General features: G+C 38.6%; 1 protein-coding gene across 1 annotated transcript in view; it reads left to right on the top strand.

Moving 5' to 3' along the window:
- The window catches only part of SLC36A4 (solute carrier family 36 member 4), a 53,461-nt gene extending 29,596 nt beyond the window's left edge, over positions 1-23,865 (top strand). The window contains exons 8-11 of the mRNA XM_046016969.1: positions 54-152; positions 7,057-7,226; positions 15,523-15,692; positions 19,693-23,865. Coding sequence (XP_045872925.1) covers positions 54-152; positions 7,057-7,226; positions 15,523-15,692; positions 19,693-20,000 — 747 coding nt within the window. The 3' untranslated portion in view covers positions 20,001-23,865. The remainder of the gene's footprint in view (positions 1-53; positions 153-7,056; positions 7,227-15,522; positions 15,693-19,692) is intronic.
- Positions 23,866-24,233: the final 368 nt, after the last annotated feature.

The raw sequence follows: 24,233 nt of genomic DNA, 5'->3' as shown, positions 1-24,233 counted from the left end.
TTTAAAATAAGTAAAGATGTTAACTTCTCTCTCTTTTTTTTTTCTTTCTCTAGAATATGCCAAGTCCCCACAATCTTCCAATAGTGGCTGGTTGGAAAAAATACCCACTCTTTTTTGGTACTGCTGTGTTTGCTTTTGAAGGCATAGGAGTGGTAAGGATTTACTCTTTGTTACTATTTTTAAGTTACAAAGATTTATGTAGTCAAACTACATTTAAAAATGCATTTTTCTTTTTTGTTTTGTAGTTTGGTAGGTTAGATTTGAATTATAGTTTAGTTTAGATTTTTAACACTTTATTATGGAAAATTCCAAGCCTAAGACAAAATAGAGAATAGTATGATGAACTCTCGTGTCAGCATCACCCAGCTTCAAAATTCAACTCATGGCCAATTTTGTTTTATCTGTCTTCTATCTCATCTGCCAAGCCCAAATTATTCAGACAGAACCCAAGCATCACATTTTATAGACTAGATGATTTTAAGGGAATTGAAATTGTTAGAAAGTTGCCATTACATAGAAGAATCAAATATAAGTTCTCCCTTTAGATTTATACATATCATGTTTGTTTTGAGAAATGATGTTATCATAAAGCTACTACCAAGAAATACAAGCACCCTGAGGATCCTCAGATCTTAAATATTTCCATTTAAGATGCTTCCAGTTTATTTAAAGCCTGGAATGTGTAGATTTGGGGAAAATAAAATATCACTCCGCTCTCTATATGTCTAATGGTTTAGTACGGGAGGGAAAACACTTATACATATCTATACGAACCACAGATGAAATATGACCTAGAAGACAATTTTACACCATTTTACTTGGGTTCTTGCTCTCTCTTAATTCTTACAGTTCCATTTATGACGGTTACAGACATAACTGTAGGTTTTCATTTCCATCTTTAACCAGCAAGTTCTAGTTAACTATTGGACATACCCAGTTAAGTTGTCCTTTAACATCTCAAGTTCGACAGCTCCAAAGCTGACATAGACTTTCTTAATCCAAAGCTAGCTTCACTTTCTCATTTCCCTATTTCTCTTAGTTTTACTTTCAGTCACTCAAGCTTGAAACATCGGAACTTTCCTTTCACTTTGTCCCTGGTTCCCCCATTCCATCGGTAATTGAGGCATGTTTATCTTTCTTTCATATTTTCCCATAAATGAAATTACATTTAAAACACCCACAGTGCTGCTTGCCTCAGAGGGAGCCTACATAAATGTGAATTTCCTTCCTTTCCTCCTTTTGTAGCTGCACTGGCACCATTCTTAACCATAGTCCCTTATTTAGGTCTGTATTATCTCCAGAACATCCAGATGGTTCTCTCTCCTATTAACTAGTTAATATTTCCATATGGACCTGACTTATATAAGAAATAGAGCTGCTACTGGAGTTACTGTGGTATAGGGTTATTGTGAGGATTACATGAGGTACTGCCTGCAAAGCATCTGGAAAAAAAAGCATCTGGGGTGGTCCAGGATGGCAAGAAGGGAAGAGCCTGAACTCCCTTTCTCCCATGGACACACTACAGCTAAAACTACATATGGAATAATGGCCTCTGAGAAGGACCTGAAAACTAGCTGAACAGCTGCTCCACAGCAAAGGAGTAAAAGGTCCACTCAAGACGGATGGAGGAGGCACCTGAAGATGGATGGGGGAGACAGAGATGTGTTCTCACCAGAAACTCTGCCCCTGCTGCAGCGACCCAATACAGGGAGGGATCTTACAGGCCTGCAGCTTTTCCCTGAGCAAGGGGTTTGTGCCCCCACATCAGGCATCCCAGCCCTTTAGACCTGCCCTGGAGAGATAAGCCCCCAACTAGGCTTACATCCAAAGGATCCAAAGGGCTGTTGGGATCTGAGAAACTCCTTCTAAAGGGCTTGTATATGGACTCAGAACCTGGCATGAAAGCTGCAGTTTGAAAGGAACCTATACTGTATGTGAAGGGGATTCATTTGCTGGTCTAAAAGCATCTGCTGGAAGGGCAGGGACAAGCTGGGACTTTCCCCAGGGATGGAGGCACTGGCGAGCACCGTATCCGTGGTCTCCCTCTCTCATGGTTATACAGGTGGACACTCACAAACAAAGCAGTCCCCTGTTGCCTTTCTAACACTGGTGGCCGTGCCCTGTGCCCAGTGTCCTTGCCCTGCCTTACTAAAGCTGTGGGCGAGTGTAGTCCACACTGGGGATGCCCCTTGATCACCTGGCTCTGGTGGGTAGGAGAGTTTGTGTGCCAGGGCCCCGTGGGACTTGAACAATGGGAAAGACAGTTCTTGGTAGCCTGCCACACTGAGGGCACTGCACAGACAACAGACTGAAATGCACCGCAAGTCGGCCAGTGTAAAAGGCCTATTTGCTGGTGCAGAAGCTTTAACCCGAGGGATAGACTTCAGGTTTGTCACATATCTTCAGGCTGCAGAAGTGCTCTCAGGGAATGTGGACAGGGAAATACCATCTTGTGCCCTCCTTTGGTCTTGCTACAGCTTGCTGGTACCTCCCCGAAAGGGGCTTATACAGTTACCTGAAGCCTTGGCTTTGCAACTGTTCCCCCAGCAAACCCCTCCAGATCTCCTGGTCTAGAGGCCAGCAGGGTTTACAAAGATGGTCCCACAGGACTGTGTCTTTCCATACTTTAAAAGCTGCTGCCTGCGGATCTGACTTCCATCATCCTGAAACTTGGTACTGACTGAAATCCCTACACTGAAACACTGGCAGGCCTTGGCACACCTTCGCACACCTTCAGCAACTGAAATTCATCAAGAATAAATTAGGCTACTTAGACAGTCACAAAGGTCCAAGAGACAACCAAGAGCTAGAGCAAGGTTGAATGATAGAGTTCGTCTCCTATACAAGGTCACTCCTTCAAGACCGGGAGATGCAACTGTTTCAGCTAATACATAGAAACAGACACAGAGAGTTAAGAAAAATAAGGTATAGGAATATGTTGCAAATGAAGGAACAAGGCAAAACTTCAGAAAAAGACCTTAGTGAGATGGAGATAAGTCATCTACCTGTTAAAGAGTTCAAAGTCATGGTCTTAAAGATGCTCCTGAAACCTGGGAGACAATGGATGTTCTTCAAAAAAGTAAAAGAAAAGTGAGTACCAAACAGAAGTCATAAAGTTGAAGAATACAATTACTGAACTGGAAATACACTAGGGGGGTTCAGAAGCAGACCAGATGAAGCAGGACTGATTAGTGACCTCGAACACAGGACAGTGGAGCTCACTCAAACAGAGCAGCTGAAAGAAAAAAGAATTTGAGAAAGTAAAGGGAGCTTAAGGGACCTCTGGGACAACACCAGGCAGCATAGCATTTGCATTATAGGGATCCTAGAAGGAGGAGAGGGAAAAAGCTGCCAAAAAATAATAAAGAAATAATGGCTGGTAAATTCCCTAACCTGGGGAAGGAAAGAGTCATCCAGTTCCACAGGCAGTTCCAAATAAGATGAACCCAAAGAGATCCACACAGAGATACATAATCAAAGAGGGAATCTTAAAGGCAGCAGGAGAAAAACAACTTGTTTCATACAGGGGAACCCCCTTAAGGCTGTTAGCTGATTTTTCACCAGAAAAATCAGAAGGGAGTAGCATGATATATTCAAAGTACTGAAAGGAAAAAAAAAAACAACAAAACTTTGAACCAAGAATACTGTACCTGGCAAGGTTATCATTTGGAATTAAAGGAGCACTTAACCTGAATAAAAATGCGAGCATGGGCGTCCTTGACTTGGAAAAGCTCTCAACTTTTCATTGTTGAGTTGATGCTAGCTGTGAGCCTGTCCTCAAAGGCCTTTGTTTTGTTGAGTAATGTTCCCTGTGTATACACTTCATTGAGTGTTTTTATCGTGAACAGATACTGAATTTGCCAAGTGCTTTTTCTGCATCTATTGAGATGATCATATGATTTTTATCCTTCATTTTGTTAATTCAGTGTATCAGGTTAATTCATCTGTAGATCCTGACCCATTCTTGCATCCCTGGAATAAATCCCACTTGATAATGAGATATGATCCTTTTAACGTATTGTTGAATTTGGTTTGCTGATATTTTGTTGAGGATTTTTGCACCTGTGTTCATCAGGAATATTGCTTATAATTCCCTCCCTTTCCTTTCTTCCTTCCTTCTTTCTCTTCTTTTAAAGATTTTATTTATTTATTTGACAAACAGAGATCACAAGTAGGCAGAGAGGCAGGCAGAGAGAGAGTGGGAAGCAGGCTCTCTACTGAGCAGAGAGCCCAGTGCGGGGCTCGATCCCAGGACCCCAAGATCATGACCTGAGCCGAAGGCAGAGGCTTTAACCCACTGAGCCACCCAGACGCCCCTCTTCTTCTTCTTCTTGTTCTTCTCCTTCTCCTCCTCCTCCTCCTCCTCCTTCTTTTTCTTCTTCCATGTCCTTGTGTAGTTTTGGTATCAGAGTAAATGCTGCCCTCGTAAATGAATTTGAAAGTGTTCCTCCTCTTCAGTTTTCTGGAAGTATCTGAAAAGAAGAGGTATTTAAATGTTACTTGAATTTTGGTAGAATTTGCTTGTGAAGGCATCTGGTCCTGGACTTTTGTTAGGAGTTTTTTTTAATTACTGATTTAATCTCCTTACTAGTAATCTTAGTGTTCTGATTTTCTGTTTCTTCATGATTCAGTCCTGGAGGATTGTATATTTCAAGGAATTTGTCTATCTCTTCCAAGTTCCCCAATTTTTTTGGCATCTAATTATCCACAGTAGTCTCTTAATGAAACTCCGTGTTTCTGTAGTATCAGTTGTAACTTCTCTTTCATTTCTGATTTTATTTATTTGAGCCCTCTCTCCTTTTTAGTTGGTGACTCTAACTAAAGGTTTGCCCGTTTCTCAAGGTAACTTAGGCAATAATACTTTATTGCATATTTGAAAGTTGCCAAGAGAGTAAATCTTTAAAGTTCTCATTACAGAAAAAAAATTTGTAATTTTGTATGGTGATGGATAGTAACTAGACTTATTGTGGTGATCACTTTGCAATGTATATAAATATCAAATTCATAGTTTACACCTGAAACTAATGTTATATGATGATTTAAAGTTAATTAAAAAAGAAGAACCCCTGGCACATTGTAAGTGTGCTTGCTGCTGCTGTTTTTCTCTTGCTGCTCCTATTTCTTAGTATGTTTGACTGTATGGTCAAATCATTTGGCCAGAACCTCTGAAGATTTGCCTAAAAAACTTAACTCTTCAATTAGCCTTTTTTTCTTTTCTTTCAAGTTTTTTTTCCCACACATAATAAAAATAACTTTTTCATCTCACTACATTGACAGAAAGTAGCTACAGGTGGCTAGCTGTAGAAGCAATTACAGACATGAATATACTGGGTTAGTGTGCACACATGTATTTCCTAGCACATCAGCTGAGAGTTACACAGTAGCTACGAGCACACCCAGCACCCTGATCTTGACTTCTAAGTACCACTTTACAGCAAAAGAACCAAAGTTCTTTCGAGAAACGTCTGATTCTAGGGCTGAAACAAGGATATTCAAGATGAGTCTGGAGTATCTTATAGTTCTAGAAAGTATGGAAATGCTAAAAACAAAACAAAATAAGCAAAAAACCAAAAGAAAGGAGGCATGCAAAGGAATACAGGAAGCAACATGATTGCTTGGTTATTTTCAGTGACCAAAGCTGGAACAATATGAGCAACAAAATGAATTGGATTCATATTCACAGTATAAAACAAACACATGTGAATGTATACTAATATAAATAGGTGATTAAATACATATATATATGGGGAGATTCCCACATAATTTATGTAGGTACTTCCCCTTCAGGAGGTGGGCTTACTCTCTTACTCTCCCCAGTCCCTGGAGTATGGGCTGTGTTTAGTGACTTGGCTTGCAGTGAACAGAGTATGATGAGAAAGAATAGAGGACTTCTATAAGCAGAGAAACCTGGCAAACACAGCCTTAAACCAAGTGATCAAAGTTAGTTTCACCAGTGACAAATCATGTTAGCAGAATGTGTGGTAAGAAGCGCATTTCACCTTTATGGTATCTTGTTCTAAAACCTACAATCCCAGTGAACAAACATCAGACAACATCGGACAGACTCTGCTGGAGAGACATTATACCAAACACCTAACCAGTGCTCCTCAGAACTATAAAGATAATGAACAATGAGGAAGGATCGTGAAACCATTACAGATCAGAGAAGACCAAGGAGATTTATGATAACAAAATGCAATGTGGCATCCTGAAAGGCACCTTGGAACAGAAAAAGGACATGGTAGAAAAGCTAATGGAATGCAAATAAAATGTGGAGTTTAATAGTGATGAACCAATGTTGGTTGTTAGTTGTAACAAATGTACTTTGGTAGTTTAAAATGTTAACAATTGGGCAAACTGGTCGGGTATATGAGAGTTTTCTGTTTATCTTTGTAACTTTTCTGTAAATCTAAAATTATTCCAAAATAAAAAGTTTATTTAAAAAAAAATCTGACAGGTTTGCCTGCTAAGAGCTAATTTCAGATGTTTTTATTTTAAGGATTTGAAAAATCTGTAGTGTAAAAATATATATAACACAAAGAAAAATATTCAGTAATTATGTCTTATTTTTTTATTTTAATTTTTTCATTAACATATAATGTATTATTTGCTTCAGAATTACAGGTCTGTGAATCATCAGGCTTACACATTTCACAGCACTCACCATAGCCCATACCCTCCCCAGTATCCATCCCCCAGCTACCCCATCCCTCCCACTCCACCCTCCGGCAACCCTCAGTTTGTTTCCTGAGATTAAGAGTCTCTTAATGGTTTTTCTCTCTCCTCAGTCCCATCTTGTTTCATTTTTTCTTTCCCTACACCCCACAACCCCCCACCCTGCCTCTCAAATTCCTCATATCAGAGAGATTATATGATAATGGTCTTTCTCAGATTGAATTAGGTCTTATTTTAAAGGAAATAAAATGTGCATACAAACTATAGAAAGATTAATTTATATATATATGTGTGTGTGTATATATATATATATATATATATATATATGATGGGATACTAGATTGTTTTAAATTACTTGTATTACCTGCATTCTCTTCTTAGGTCCTTCCACTGGAAAATCAAATGAAAGAATCAAAACGCTTCCCCCAAGCATTGAATATTGGCATGGGAATCGTTACAACCTTGTATGTAACATTAGCTACCTTGGGATATATGTGTTTCCGTGATGAAATCAAAGGCAGCATAACTTTGAATCTTCCCCAGGATGTATGGTAGGTAGACACGAGTTTGTTACTCCTTAGATACAGCTTACCGATATTTGGTGATAAAGGTGTATTTTTGGATTTATGGTTTAAACATTTAAAAATTTTATTCTGCTTTCTTATTTGTGTAAACTTGAATTTTTTCATAATCTTTAGAAGAGACCATCTGTGATTTTACAGATTTGTTTGGGATTCTTTAAAAAGATTAAAAATTGTAACATATTCCAAATTTGAGTACAATATAAAAGTAAAATATGGATTCTTTTACTGTGGACTCACTATAATAAAAAAATGTAATACTTATATTTGTTGCCAAATAATCCAACACCCTGGATTCCTGATAAAATAATAAAACCCACCACTTACGACCCTCATGGTTGTCCTGTCAGCCTTAATATGGTATGTACCCCAAATCCTTTCAGAACACAGATAGGACACATTATTAAAAAAAATAATATGGTGCCTCTTAATATTCTCTTAATATTAGAACCATATTCTACAAAATGAAGTAATGGGGATTTTCCTTCTTCCAGAGTTTAGTCTCTGGAGATTTTAAAAAGATTATTGGCAGCGATTACCATGTTGACGTGCTTCCTTATTTATAAAAGGGAAAGTAACTCCTTAGTTTTGATAAATACAAAGAATAAATGCTAAAATGCTGATTCAGTTAATGCCCCACTGCTCCTTGAGCTGCTTGGATAGAAGTCTGAAACCTGCAATGTTTTTAAATATTACGTGTTCTGACTGGCTTCCTGTTGGCAGCTGGGCGTTTGTCTGTCACTCAGTAGTCCTCTGAGCCCCAGCTTTTTACTGGAGTCAAAAATGTTGTAAGAACAAATGCATACAGGAAGACAGTTGTGATAGAATGTACCTTGAATAGTTCCCAGGTCCACAAGGGGCAAACATGCAGTGTGTTCTTTAACTATAATGCTACTTTAGCTGTGACACATTTTTATTTCATGATGGAAATGTGTCAAATGTTACACCTTCGTTTCAGACTAGAGACATGATCACAAACAAGATATATAACTTTAAGCATTTATTTCATTAACTTACATTATAGTTGATTATATAATTGTGTTTCTTCCAAATATATCTCTTTCTGTAATAGTTTAATACAGCCTAGAATCATAAACAGATTAATATAAGAGATGATCAAGACTAAAAAGTATGGTAGCATAGTTCTTTTTTTTTCAAATACTATATAATGTCTAGAAAATAGTATTTTTCCCCACTAAGAATAATATTTAGAATAAGTCTGAAGAACAATTTCAGAAATAAAATTGACGAGGACCTCTAATGTCAAATATAAAATATAGGTGGAAATAGTCTCAGAACTTTCTTCCCTCCTCTTCCTCATAGAAGTATTTTAAAAGAACAGGGACGGAAGGGGAGTTACATTGCATGTCAAGTTAAGATGTGCCTGTCCCCAGAGAGTTCAGAGCATGGCGAAGCAGTGTGGGGGAGACAAGTAGGGAATGCTTTGGGTGTTCACAGCTGAGTCCTGAGGGAGCCATATGCCCTGGCAGTAGCTCTGTGTAATCCTTGCCTTTTTCTGCATCCCTTTCCTGCCTCTCCCCTTATTCCTCTCTTTGCTGTGGCTTTACACTTAGAATTGAACTAGTTGCAAGTCTAGATTAAAAAGAGACCATTACATCATCGTCTGTTCAAGAAAGCCTAGCTAGTCACCTGCTTTTCATTTAGAGGAAAGGATATAGTATACGTATCCTAAGAAACAAAAATCTGGAATAAAATGGAAAGCAAGTCAAGATACGTAATTCTCCTTTGGCGAGCTCGTGTTGGCTAGTTCTTTTCTTCGTCGGAGGCATGGGAATCGTTACAACCTTGTATGTAACATTAGCTGCCTTAGGATATATGTATTTCCGTGATGAAATCAGAGGCAGCGTAACTTGAATCAGCAGCCTGCTGTACATTTCTTTGTGGTCTGTGCATCTGGGCCCGTTAAAATAACAGCCATGACCAAGGGATACCACAGAGAAGCCCGTCTCTTCACAGTGATAGTCTTCTGTAGAATGAGAAGTTTGGACCGGAGTGATCATAGGATTGTATCTAAAATTTCTTTCTTGATGTGCTATGGATCAGTCTCTTCCTTTCCCTCCCTGTGCTTTGGGCAGTAGGCCTAGGAAGTCAGAGAAGGGGCAGGGTGCTGGTTATTGTGGGTATAAAAGCCGACAGCTGTCACGGAGCCTGGAGCGCTCCCAGTGGCTACTGCTGGGACGCTCTGCAGGGCTCTTGATGCCCTGTGACTTACGTTCTCTGATCTTATCGGGGTAGTCCTACAAGAAAAGGCTGGATTAGAAAGCAGCGCAGGATAAAGCAAGTATGGGTTAGAGAAGCTCCAAGTTATTTACTGTTTATTGATTGAGGTGTCGTCTTTTCAAACCAGTTATGAGTAGTAGTATTCACTCTGTCTCAGTTAGACTTTGAAGCAGAGTGTGTGTTTGAAAGATGATAAGTAAATTTGCATCATTAGCACCTTGAGGGCAGGAACCCCACAGCTTCTAGGCTTAGGATGTACCTCTGTGATCTAGCACATGGCTTGGCGCTCAAGAGGCCTAGGTAAATGTTTGCTACCTAGCATTCTGAGTTGAAGAGCATGTCCCTTGTTACCTGATAATAGAACTAAGGCACTGATAGGGATCTGAGTCGAGTGATGTTGTAGCAGCGTTTATCCAGGACTTCCACTAACAGAACCCAAGTAGCAACCGAGGGGAAAAAAAAGCATTCTCTTGGGAGTCTTGAGAAGAGACCTGTCAAGTAGCCTGTTTCAAGCATAGCGTGGAGGAGCGGGGAGTGGAGGGTGATTATTGAGCATGAACGCTGGTGTAACAAGTTCACAAGAGGACCTAAGATAGCAAACGGTATTTATCTGGCATCTGTCTTACTGAGTGACATCATAGGAACAAACATCTTTCATTTTGTTGTGGTTTCCTTTGTTCAGTTGTGTTGTGTTGCTTGCTTTTTACAGGTCTGAAACACAAGGTCTGTTCCATACCCCTCTGCCTTTTCCCCATCACAGTTTCCATGCCTTCTTGGTTCCGGTTAGTGGCTTTTTAACTTTTTAAACTACAGCCCATAGTAAAAAAAGGGAAATGTTCAAAACCCTCTAGAAATAAGAGTATGTGTGTCTGTGTATATGTGTTTTTGTAGTGCCCACTGCCCACACTCCTATAAGTCACTGAAGTAGGGTGTAAGTAAAAAGTTAAATAAAAACCTGTATTTTCTACATACAGTGTCCCCTGGTATTCTCTGTTCAGTCTGTATCTTAGGGAAAAGGAAAAAAAAAACTTTTCACAACTCTCTCAATTGATACCATAACCCACTAGTGGGTCATGTTTAGTTTGAAAAATACTGGCCTGGAGTGAATTCACATGTTACTCATTTAGTCAACACACATAGTACTTCTACTAAAAAATATCAAGGGTATTAGGTTTTCATACACACAAAAAGCGTAAGAAGCAAGAAGGTGCTTCTGTTCTCACATGCGATGTTCTTTGTGAAGCATGTGTTGGATAGGAACAATTCAGTTAAAAAAAATAGAGAAGAACCATTGTAAGAACAGGGAAGGGATAAGGTAGGCATTTTAATTTATTAAGATAATTGAACTGGCCCTTCATCCGCGCCTCCCCCCCAAAAAATAACAGAACAAACCCCACGTCTAAGCCCATGTTTGTAGCATACCGGACCTGGGAGCCTGAATGCTGTGCAGAATAAAGCTGATGAGTAATGGCAGGTAATTGCTGAACCTACTAGGCAGGCAGAGTGTTGAACTCTGAGGAGCTTGTTACCTAAAATGAAAATATTTAGGCAAGAACAGTCTAACCCAGAGGTACAATAAAAAAGCAGTAAGAAATAAATTTAAGGAAACTGGAAAAATAAGGTTCCTATCTCTTGGACTATTCTCTTTGTCCTCTCCCTGACAAATTCTGTTTCTTTGTTTGTTTTTTCTCATTAAACTTTTGTTGTAATGGGTCTCAAAATTCTAGGACAGACTTAATTATCTCCTTCCACTATTAAAGTTATCTGTGACTGGGAATCCTGGGCCAAACTGCCTCTGATCCTTCTCTCAGAATGACTGTTGTTTATTATATTAAATTCAGAATGAAAGGCATCTAGCAGATATTTATCATATGCCTTTTATGTGCTCACTGCAGGCACTAGAGAGACAGCGGTGAACAGGTGAGAATCTCTTCCTCGCAGTACGTAGAGTCTGGCAAACATGCTGTACAAGTTGAGTGGGTCACAGCCATCAGTCTAGTTGTGATACTAGATAACCTTGTGGTGTTATTTTTCAGCTTAGAATGAGGTGAGCTTCTTGGTAAGGATTATGGCTAGGCCTCTGTAGACAGACTCCTTCTTAACAGAACTAAGCACAAGATTTTTAACGTGAGTATCATGTAGGGTCTAAGAGGGCAAATTGAGTTATCAGTCTTTCCAAGAGTAGCTGCTGTATTCAACCTTGAGAGAAGGGAGAATCAGCAGCTTTCTTCCCAGATTGGCTTTAAAAAATTTTGTGAGATATTCGTATCTGTACATTTAGACTAAGTATTGTTTATTAGGGGGCGCCTAGGTGGCTCAGTTGGTTAAGCGTCTAACTCTTGGTTTCAGCTTAGGTCGTGATCTCAGAGTCAAGAGATTGAGCCCTCTCTGTCCAGCTTCATACTCAGCATGGAGTCTACTCCCTCCCTCTCCCTCCCCCGCTGCTCCTCCCCACCTAAAATAAATAAATAAAATCTAAAAAATAGTAAAAGAAAAGTATAGGGGATGCCTGGGTGGCTCAGTTGGTTAAGCGTCTGCCTTCAGCTCAGGTCATGATCCCAGGGTCCTGGGACCCAGCCCCACATTGGGCTCCCTGCTCAGCGGGGAGCCTGCTTCTCCCTGTCCCTCTGCCATCCCCCTCCTTCCCACGCACCTCCACTTGTGCTCTCTGGCTCTATCTGTCAAATAAATAAAATCTTAAAAAAAAAAAAATTTGGCAATGAATCTTAGAATGCTTTTTAACGTGCATTAGATGTTACTTAAAAGTTATTTATGTTCTGTATCTTCAAAACAAATTCTTGTGACTTTAAGAAGGTGTTTCATTCTTTGGAGAGAGAGTTTACAGGGTAGATTCTTCTTTCAACTCTTCATTTCTTAAATGGTACATAGATGCCTGCTTCACACCAAAAGGAGAACCAAGGTTGATAATACCTATAGAAAAACTGATTAGAGAAAAACAGAGTGATCAAAAATACAGATGAAACTCTTAAACTCTTAAAACAGAGAAGTCAGAATAGAACAATTGATTTCAATAGACTGCAGTGCTTTTCTTAAACATCTTTATTACTCTTCTTTGTTGATAAATAGCATGTTTATTAGCTTTTAAAAGTCTCATACCATTTTATTTCCCATTTGTTCTCTGTGTAATACATAATCTTACTGACTTGTGTTAATAATAACCAAATTCTTAGCCTGTATAACTTGTTTTAAATCAATGGAAAAGTAATTATACCTACATGTGTAATGATGTATTTTTAAATACATTGTTAACCATATTTAAAAACATGTAAGTTAAAAAATAATTAGGAATGTTCAAATAATAACAAATAAACAACAAAAGGAATGTTCAAATAATAAACTGATAAGAATATTCATTTAATTGTCTGCTGTTACATATCAGTATATGAGGCAGGAGTCTTTCAGTTGTTCTGTGCATTGCAGTAACTGACCGTCTATGTTTAAACTTTAAGCCTCAAGCTGAGAAATATATCCTGAAATCATTTTAAAAATTAAGATTTTATTGTTGCTAGCCCTAAGGAGTTCCTTCTTTCTGTAATTATGTTTATAGTATTTTCGAATCTATTTCTTTTCAACTTTTTTCCTTTCTCTTACTCACTCCTCTGATGCACGTATCAAGGACACTTACAGAATTCCTTCCTGAGTGGCCATGGTTTAGAGAACTGTTTATAATCTTTGCTACTTGAAATCTTAAGACATCAGGAATAAGCTTAAAGTCTAATTAAATGTTGAGGCCTTTCTCTACCAAAAGTGGACTGTTTCATCTCTCTTTAAAAGGATTGCATTTTTTTCCTAAGAAACACTCTTCCCTTGCATAGATGGGCCTTGCGGGTGGGAAAGCGGGACTCTTACACAGGAGGGCTGGGACTGTCAGGGATGATTCTGCCTCAAGAGGACGTGTGTGTTAACCACTATCCCTAGTGCTGCGGCATGTTCAATCCTCAGTCTCCTCTCCAGTTGCTTTAGGTTTTCTATTTTAACTGTTATAAAATATTCAAAATTTCAAAAAACAAAACATAATTTTGTTGTCTGTAACCCAGGAGAATAGTCTCTATAATCTGAGTCCTCTGATACTGCATTTTCTCTCTGTGCCACTATCAACATTTAAAAAGCCAGACAAAAGGAAGTTAACCAAAGCTCTATCCAGACATGGGTACTGATTTTGACAAGAGACTATCTACAATGTAGAAATCTAAAGATTTTTGTAAAACTGAATGTTGCTGTGCTGTTTTGAAGCACTGGGCATCAACCCAACTAACAAACTTTATTTCCCTATTAATGCAACTTTAACATAGGTGGAATTCCTATAGAATCTGGAGAACTCTTTTTAAGTTGAAACCATTTAAATGCCCTCCTTTTGGACCTAAGAATGATGATATTTCTGCAACTAATGACATACCTACCAAGTTTTTTAAGGAGAACTGTAACTCAGTTCGATGTGAAGTTTTCTTCTATATATAGATCAGTAAGTTATCAAAGACGTAATAGTATGCCTAGTTTTTAAAAGAGAGTTGAGAAAACGTTAATTCTTCATGGGACACAGTCTAGCCTTTAGAACACTGGTTAGCCTAAAATGACATCTTTTCAGCAATATTCCCAAACCTTTGCATTGCCACATTTAAGCCCTCTGGGCTTGTCAAAATGAACTGTCCACCAGTCATCTAGAAATTCGGTAGAGACCAGCTGGCTTTTTTTTTTTTTAAATAAACAAGCACCTAATTAGTAAGATATTGGCCTGTGTTTGTGTTGGATTTCTTAACCTATGTTAACATTAAAGATAAAAAGAAGAAAGCCAGATTCATGTCAAGACCACAGTGTAGGGGTGCCTGGGTGGCTCAGTCATTAAGCATCTGCCTTCAGCTTAGGTTATGATCCCAGGGTCCTGGGATTGAGCCCTGCATTGGGCTCCCTGCTCAGCGGGGAGCCTGCTTCCCCCTCCCCCACTCCCCCTGCTTGTTTTCCCTCTGTTGCTGTTTTTTTCTCTGTCAAATAAATAAATAAAATATTTTTTTAAAAAAGACAACAGTGTAGATGAACCTGGAAGCCATTATGTTACGTGAAATAATCCAGGTAAAGAAAGAAAAGACAAATACTGTGTGGTGTTACTCATAAGTGGAATTTAAAAAAATACATATGGGGTGCCTGGGTGGCTCATTCGGTTAAGTGGCTGGCTCTTGACTTCAGCTCAGGTCACGATCTCAGAGTCCCAGGATCGAGCCCCACATCAGGATCTGCACTCAACAGGGCCTCTGGTTGAGGATTCTCTCCCTCTCTCAGCCCCTCCCCCTGCTCACTCACATATGTTTTCTCTCTCTAGAATAAGTATATTTTTTTAAAAAATTGATTAATTAAAAAATATGTGGGTCACCTGGGTGGCTCAGTCTGTTAAGCAATCTGCCTTTAGCTCAGGTAATGACCCCGGGGCCCCGGGATCGAGCTCCACATCAGCCTCCCTCTCCAACAGGGAACCTGCTTCTCCCTCTCCGTCTGCCTGCTGCTCCCCCTACTTGTGCTTTTTCTCTCCCTCTTTCTCTGTGCCATGTCCATAAAGTTAAAAAAAGATACACACACACACAGTCGATCTTACATTGATTTTATGTGAAATATATATATCTCTCTCTCACATAAACAGAGTCAATTAACGGTTGCTAGGGGGCTGGTGAATGAGGAAAAAGAGGAGAGTTTGCTAGAAGGGTACAAGCCTTTAGTTGTAAGATGAAGAAATTCTAAGGATCTGATGTATAATGTGGTGACCACAGTTGGTAACAATGTAGCATATAACTGAAATTCACAGAGTAGAATCAAAGTGTTCTCACCAAAAAGAGAAAAAAAAAAGCAAATATGTGCGATGATAGATGTGTTAATTAACTCGATGGTGGGAACCCTGTCACAGCGTATATTTAATGCTATGTTGAACACTTTACCTGTTTGACGATGTTGCCTGTTGTACCTCAGTAAATCTGGGGAAAAAAAGAATGATGGAAATTTGAACTTTTTTTTTTAACAGGTTGTATCAATCAGTGAAAATTCTATATTCCTTTGGCATCTTTGTGACATATTCAATTCAGTTCTACGTTCCGGCAGAGATCATCATCCCTATGATCACATCCAAATTTCATGCTAAATGGAAACAAATCTGTGAACTTGCCATAAGGTCCTTCTTGGTTGCTATTACATGTAAGTATTACTACACATTTATAGCATCATCAGTTTTTCTTGTTGAGTGTCTTATAATGAAGCTACTTAAAGTATATTTTTTCATATTTTAAAATCGTTTTGTTTACGTAGCTGAGATACTTTTTGAGTTAAAATTCTGTTATTCTACTGCTGTAGAAGAAAAACATAGAACAAATCCTGTTACACTTAAAAGAACTAATCAGATTATTATTTTGAAAATGCATCAGTGGTTAAAAATATAAGTACATTTAAATCAGATGCATAAGGGACTCATATTGTTGATAGACATTTTACTTTGGTTCTAGTTTTCCTCAGATTTTTTATTTCTGCTAACTTTTGTATATTTAACTGCTTAACTCTCTGACTACTTATAGAAATGTGTTTTGTTTTGTTTTGGTCTTTAATAATTTCAGTGGTTAATTTTACTTACTATTTGAAGGAATGTGTGTAATCTCCTCCTAAGCTTTCACATAAAATGCCTCACCAGGGAGCAGTAATCATGGAGACCTGTGGAGAAGCAGCCTGATTTTGGTAAAGTGGGAAATAATGTACGTTTTGGGGTCACACTGACCTGACAGTTCAAACCTACCAGTCACCTGCTGGTGTCTTTAGGCAAGTTCCCTACCATCTGTAAGCCCCTCTTTTTTCAGCTATGAAATGTCACAGAGCAGGCTATGTGACACCGGCAGTGAGACTGGAGGCCCTGCTGGATGTGCAGCTTGGGTATCTTTCAGCGTTCCGCAGTCTTTTCCTTTTATGGCATATTTTGTAGGGTTTAAGAATATTAACAAAGTAGCCAGAAGTTATAATTGTCACTGTTACTGTTGTAACCACAAGTATAAGATGATCCCAATACTGAACCGACGATTACCTAGAGTGATGCCAGGGACCACTGGAAATAGGTCAGCTTCCCGTGGAAGATAAGAGTAGCCATCTTGGCCCAGTCAAGGTGAGAGAATGAGAGAGTTAGAAATTTGGGGCAACTGTAAATTTCAGTGAGCGGCTTGGGGTAGAACTTATGCCTAGATCTAAAGAAACATCTGGGAAAAGTAAATGAGACTTTTTTCCCAAAGTAATCATTTAAATGAATTATAGCAACAATAAGGTAAATCATATTGAGGAGTGAGGTCAATGAGCCCATACTCTGATGACTAAGAAAACATTAAGTAGGAAAAAGTCATTTTAAGACATTTTGAAATACTTCTTACACATTGTTTTTATTGAATTTTGACAACTAAATAAAAAGGCTGATTTCAGTACAAGTCCTTTTATCATAGATGTAAGATTGTTCTATTCTGAAAGTGTGTCCTTTGAAAACTAGTAACTGAATTTCATTTGAAGGAGCTTGAAGAAAATGTTGAGGGATTTAATAACTTCTGATAGTTCAGTAACTTCCCCCATTTCTGTGCACTGGCCATCATTGTTACGTCGAAGTGATCTGTCTGCACATCTGCTACGAGGAGTCTGTTCCAGAAGCCTGGGGCTCTCCTCAGGAGCTGAGTCCCTGACACACAGAATGGCCAGTGTTTCTTCACTGCTTCTCTCTCTCCATCTCTCTCTCTCTCTCTTTTTTTTTTTTTTCCCAAAGATTTTATTCATTTATTTGACAGACACAGTGAGAGAGAGAACACAAGCAGGGGTTGGGAGAGGGAGAAGCAGGCTGCCTGCTGAGCAGGCAGCTGGATGTGGGACTTGATCCCAGGACCCTGGGACCATGATCTGAGTCAAAGGCCAATGTTTAATGACTGAGCCACTCAGGTGCCCCCTCCTTCTCTCTTTTACTTAAAAATACTTAAGAAATTAAAAATAGAGCTACTCTCTGACCCTGCAGTTGCACTAGTGGGTATTTACCTCAAAGATACAGATGTAGTGAAAAGAAGGGCCATCTGTACCCCAGTGTTCATAGCAGCAATGGCCATAAGTGCCAAACTCTGGAAAGAGCCAAGATGCCCTTCAACGGACGAATGGATAAAGAAAATATGTATATATATATATATATGTATGTATATATATATATATATATATACACACACACACACACACACAATGGAGTATTATGCCTCCATCAGAAAGGATGAATACCCCACTTTTATATCAACATGGACGGGACTGGAGGAGATTATGCTGAGTGAAATAAGTCAAGCAGAGAGAGTCTATTATCCTATGGTTTCACTTACTTGTGGAGCATAAGGAATAACATGGAGAACATGGAGAGATGGAGAGGAGAAGTGAGTTGAGGGAAATCGGAGGGGAAGACAAACCATGAGAGACTGTGGACTCTGAGAAACAAACTGAGGGTTTTGGAGGGGAGGGGGGAGGGAGGTTGGGTGAGCCTGGTGGTGGGTATTAAGGAGGGCACGTATTGCATGGAGCACTGGGTGTGGTGCATAAGCAATGACTCTCGGAACACTGAAAAAATTTAAAAAATAGCTAAAGTTAACTCGGCGGTATATGAGGGTTATAGTTACGGCATGCTTTGGACGAAGAGAACACAAAGCAGGGAGTATCCCCTTGTGCCTCACTGGGACTGGTCACCAGCCGCAAGTGCTTCCCAATTAAAGTCAAAACCAGAAGACCTGCAGGACGGGACTGTTTTTTATCTGCCCTGGGGGCACTTGATAAGCTTTGGGGGCAGGCTCCTGGCGGATGCCTGTGTGGACAGCCGATGGGACCCTGTCGTGTCCACAGAGCAGGCTATGTGACACCGGCAGTGAGACTGGAGGCCCTGCTGGATGTGCAGCTTGGGTATCTTTCAGCGTTCCGCAGTCTTTTCCATATGCCGAATGCAAGTTTGTAGTACTGGTCTTTAGAGTCCTGAGCTTATCAGCCTGCATTGTATTCGTTACACCTATTCTCTAGTTAGCATTTGAATCATCCTTTCCAACTATCTTCTTAGTAGGACAGAAAAGCTTGGGAAGATAGGTCAGACGGGCAGGGCGTTGACTTGCTCTGGTGGCCTCTCAGGGATGGATGTTGTCCATGAAATTTGAAAGGTCCTAGTTTTGTTTGGGAGTTATGATTATGGTCCTCTGGAGAAACATGTTACCAGAATGTGGCAAGCATCTATTCAACAGGGAACCCACTTTATCAAGCATTTCCAGTTTAAAGCTGCAACTTCTTCAAAGTCATGGGTCTTATTAGAAAAGTTTGCTGCACTTCAGTCCTCTAGGTGTGAGGCTAGGTTTATCATTTCAAAATAATTTTTAGCGCTTTTAGCTTTCAAAAAAAATAAATAACAAGTACTTCCAAGAAACCTAGTAGTTCCAGATTAATACCACATCCTCCTGGAAAACATTGAGGCCACAAAAAGAATAGGGGAAGGAAAAAACCCATAACCTAAAAATAAAGGAGTGGAAAAGAAGAGTTTATTCCAGAGCCCAAGTTAAATTATATATACACCAGGAAAGTTCAGCAAGAGACAAAGAAGCTAGAAATGAGGAAAGCAAAAGTATGTAAACTTAGGAATAAAAAGAGAGGGATGGGGGCCCTTGAGTGGCTTAGTCGGTTGAGCACCCATCTCTTGATTTTGGCTCAGGTCATGATCTCAGATCTTGAGATCGAGTCCCACATTGGACTCCATGCTCATCTGGGAGCCTGCTTGAGTTTCTTTCCCTCTGCCCCTCTGTGCCTCTGACACAGCCTGCCTGTGAGCAGACTCTAGCGTTATTTCTGGTGGCCGCTCCAAACCCTCAGCAAGTCGATCAGTGACGTGGGAGAAAGGAATCAGAGTCTTAGTTTTCACAGACCCTCTGTTGATACCTTCAGCAAGAGAAGGGTAAGTAGGACTAAGAAAGTATGAGATCAGAGCTTTTCAGAAAGCTTGCCAGTAGTTTGGAAGAAAATTGGTCAGAAATAGTGGTACTTTTTTTTTTTTTTTTCATTTGGAAATAACTCAGAAAAGTTACAAAGAAAGTAGAGTTATCATACCCACTGTCTGCATTTAGTTTTCATTTAAGTATTAGGTATTTAATTAAGGATTATATTTATTTTCATTTTCTAGGTGCTGGAGCGATTCTGATTCCTCGTTTGGACATTGTGATTTCCTTTGTTGGAGCCGTGAGCAGCAGCACGTTGGCCCTGATCCTACCACCTCTGGTTGAAATTCTTACATTTTCTAAGGAACACTACAATATATGGATGATCCTGAAAAATATTTCCATAGCATTCACTGGAGTTGTTGGTTTCTTCTTAGGTACATATGTAACTGTTGAAGAAATCATTTATCCTACTCCTAAAGTTACAGCTGACGCCCCACAAAATCCTTCTCTAAATTTGAATTCAACATGCTTTACATCTGGTTTGAAATAGTGGAAACAGAACTGTGAGTCTTCTCCTTTTGTCTTGATTCTGGAAATGATACAAATAAGAACTAGTAGAATACATTGTAATGAGCTTATAAATAGAACCAAATTTTCTTTTCTTTTAGTACAATAATGGCATTTTAGTAGTAAACTATAGTTCTTTACTGATAGTGGTAAATCATGACAGATTATTGGTTTTAAGTATTTGCAATAATTTCAAAATATTTAGTTTTGAAAATTTTTAAAATTAAAATTAAAATGTAGAAAAATTCAAGAATAAGAAGACTTCCACTATTCTTCATTCAATCAGAAATACTCTAACCAAGATTCTCTTTTTTACCCATGCTCCTCTTTCCCCACCCAGATGAGGAGAGAACAGGGTTCTAACAATAAGAGAATCAAAGAAGGACCTAGTTAACAAAGTCTTCTCACTATCTCGGTGACTATCAAAGTGTACTTTGTGTATAATGTAAAAATGTCTTAATCACATTTTTACTAGCAACCCAAATACTTGTGATTTGTCCCTGGAAGGATGGAAAACTCATTAACCCTAATGTAAGCATCAGAAGTCCCTACAACCAGAATGATGCCGCATGATTCTCTGATAGTCGTTGATCTGCACGACGAAAACTCTGAGGCACTATGTGAGGTCCCGACTCTGTGTCTCAGTCAGATGTGAAAGAGACTTTAAGGGTTATCCAGCATAATTCCCTTATTTCTTATCTAAGGAAATTCATGCCCAGAAAGGTTCGAGTAACTTGGTCAAGACCACTCAGCTTTGAGGTCAAGCAAGAGAACATGATCTTTAGACCCCTAGTCGAGGATTTTTTGTTTCTCACATCACATCCAGGAAAAAGAATAAATGAGGTCCAGTTTAGCCGTTAGTGTTGCATCTATTTAGTTATATTTTACTACTCGGAAAAGCAGTGATCTCTGTAGTCTGTGTGACCTGACCATAAAGATCAGAGAACTCTAGAAAGCATGTGTTATAGCCATATAAACCCCAACAAGAGAAGGAAGTTTTTTGGGTTTTTTTTTGTTTTGTTTTGTTTTTTAAAGGGAAACCTCATGCTGGTTTAACTGCTGGCTAGTAGAATGTACCCAGTACTCTCTGGCTTGGACTCTCCATATTAGTTCCTCCCTCTTTGGGTTTTGTATGCACCGTCTTTCTCAGTAGCAGAACATAGGTATCTGACAAAATACAGGATTTGTGTATTCCTTCCAGCCCTGAGGCTTGCTTTATCATAGCCTTTTACTGATCTGAATGTGCAGAATAAAAAAAACTATAAAGAAATGTATGCTGAGGAAAAATCAAGGCAGATTGCTAAATCTTGAGACACTCCAGGTTTCTTCTGGAGATGTAAATGCCTTTTATTACCCCAGATTCGTCAAGCCTGGTTATTAACCAAAACAATCTCAGTTGACTTGAAAAATGAAAAAATTTTACTTTTAAAACATGAAGAATCTTGACCTTTTTAAAAACTCATACTTTCAAACATGTTGAACTTTTTAATCAGGCTGATGGAACTCTCATTTGTAATATATCGTCAAGATCACTGTAGTGTATGTATTCTATATTTTTATATGTAAATGTTAACTTAGTTCAAGTATTTTTTGCTTTACATCATTAATGAGTCATCAGATACAATTCTAACAAAATATCAGAAGCTTTATTTTTTTACAAATTCATAAGAATCAAACTTTTTTTAAACATTTACATTAGATGTCACCAGTAATTGTTTGTGATACTTTTATATCAAATCTGTTCTATTGAGCTTTTAGTCATACTGAGAGAGTGTGGAAGAAGTTATAGGAAGAGTAACCATCATTGAAACTGTTATATAATCGTGTTTCTAAGAATAAATTAGGGGTTTTTTTAAATGTAAAACTTGGTATAAAATGACTTGAAAACCATTATTTAATAGAAAGCACTATTATTTTGTCAGCTGCCCTCAGATATTTCTAACCTATGTATGAAATTTTATTTTTATACTTTGACCCATTTTCCTTATTAATTCATCAAATTCAATAAATTCTGAATAGTTGATCATAGCAATAAATAAATTCGAGATTGAGCATGAATGAAACACTGAGTGCACTATCAGCCAGGCTTCCTCATGCCGCGGGTGCACAGCCAGTACTTAGTCCCCTAATTCATCAACACTTTAAATACAAGAGAAAAGTGGAAATGGTGAAAGCAGGGGCTAAAACCGGTAAAGACTAGTCTTAATCCTTAACAAGAAACTGTTTAGGTGTAAAGCATAAATGCACCCTTACTTAAGGGTTTTTGATGATGTATTTTATTTGCAAAAAAATCAGTGGCAATATTTTTCCTCTGAAAAATTGAGTTTTAATGAGTCACAACGTTTTTTAAAGATTTTGGGAGAAGATATTTTGATGGGGCCAGCTGTTGCTTTTACTTTGGGGCCTGGAAAATTGAGAACGATTGCACCCGTCAAATTCTGTGTCTCGTATCTTGGTCCATTACGTTATGGCTTGGACGACTGCTGCATTTCATCTGGCACCATCAAGAGCCCTGATCTTTGAAAGCGGGTGGGGTGCCAGAGAGCCTTTTCTACCACTGACATGGGGGAGGGAAAGGAAAGCTTCATTGACCTCTGCTGACCTCTGTCCTAAGTCAGTTATCATTAGTCCCTGACCTTCAAAACGGTGTCACCAGTTTGAGTCAACTTGTCAAAACACTGGTTCTCGGATAATTTTTTTATCAGAGGATCTTCTTTTCCCCACCTGGTCAGATCTCTCCACAGGTAAATAAGAACTAGGGTTTTTCCTTGGTGAAAGACCAATTTGTATGATGTTATCGACCAAAAGAAGTATACGGGGTCAGCCGGTGCCACGTGATGTTTTAATTCTCTCCTTGCTGGATTCTCCTTTCTTAAAACCATTTTTGCCTCTCATCTAGGCAACACACTGAACGTTTTTATAAGCATTTTAAGCAATGTGCATGTTGTAAATTTCCTAACAGGGCCAAATTTCATTCATTATTTTCAGAATAGTTACAGGAAAGCTGTCTACCTGCAAAGCACTATAAAAATATTAATGGGACTATGAATTAAAGTTCCGCATTAGGGCCACATCTAGCTGCGGCAAACAGGTGGCCCAATGGGTATTTTCTGTTGAGGAATACGATTTGGTAAATATACAGACCATTGATCATGTAAAATGAGTTTTGTTTTTCTTTAAATGAGTGTGTTTTGTTCATTTCAGCTGAACTAGATTCCCCCTTCCTAAGAAAATCTGAGAACTTCGATCTAAAAGGTTAACAAGAACCTTCCTGACATTAAATGGCTGACTATAATAGTTAAGACTTTTGCAGTATTATGGATAATCTTATTTATGCCCCTAGTGCTTATTCGGCTAAACGCCTTAATAAAAGTGGTTGGTTTTCACCTAGGAGATGAGAAAGCATGCTTAAGAAACAACTGGAAATGCTATTACCCTATGATAAATGAAATGATGACTTACGCTCATTCTTGAAATGCCATATTAAAATTAGCTAGTTCTTACGCGTGCGTACACACACACACACACACACACACCAGTAATCCATGTGAATTAGATACTGATATTAACATATCATTTAAACTGGGACCGAAAGATGATTGTTGAACGATCACTCCCAAAGTGATTCCATTAGCATTTTATTGATAACAATTAGGAAAGTAAATGCTTATACCGTGAATAAATTAAGCTGTGGATTTTTGTGTTTTTCAAAATGATTTTGTGAGTTTGAAAACTAAAAATCATTGTACTCAAGTCAGTTCTTTTTAAGTTATTTTTCTTTACACTATGGAAAAAAACTGTCTTAAAGTACTGTAACTTCTGAATTTTCAATAAAATATAATTATTTTGCTTGCAAATGCCTTTTTAAATGAATTTGTCTTCTCTAAAATTAAATGATATTGACAAATGTCATAAACTGAAAATGACACTAGTATATTCTCATCTTAATCAGTCTACGTGGTTATTTCTTTGTCATGTGATCTTTAGCCTTCCAAGTGGATATCATGAGCCCCTAAGATTTAAGAGGAGAGGTTGATTCAAAATGAAGGGACATACTCAAAACCGTGACCTGATCTTCCTACGGAGTAAATGCAGAATGAGCGAGCAGTCTGCAGATGTTACGTCTGTGATTTAATTTACCACTCTCTTCAGGTCAAGATTTTGCTTGTGTTATGCCAACTCACCAAATCAAAGATCATAAACATTTGTACCTTTT

The sequence above is a fragment of the Meles meles genome, chromosome 8, assembly GCF_922984935.1.
Source record: "Meles meles chromosome 8, mMelMel3.1 paternal haplotype, whole genome shotgun sequence".
Lineage (NCBI taxonomy): Eukaryota > Metazoa > Chordata > Mammalia > Carnivora > Mustelidae > Meles > Meles meles.
This window is presented reverse-complemented; position numbering and strand designations above follow the sequence as displayed.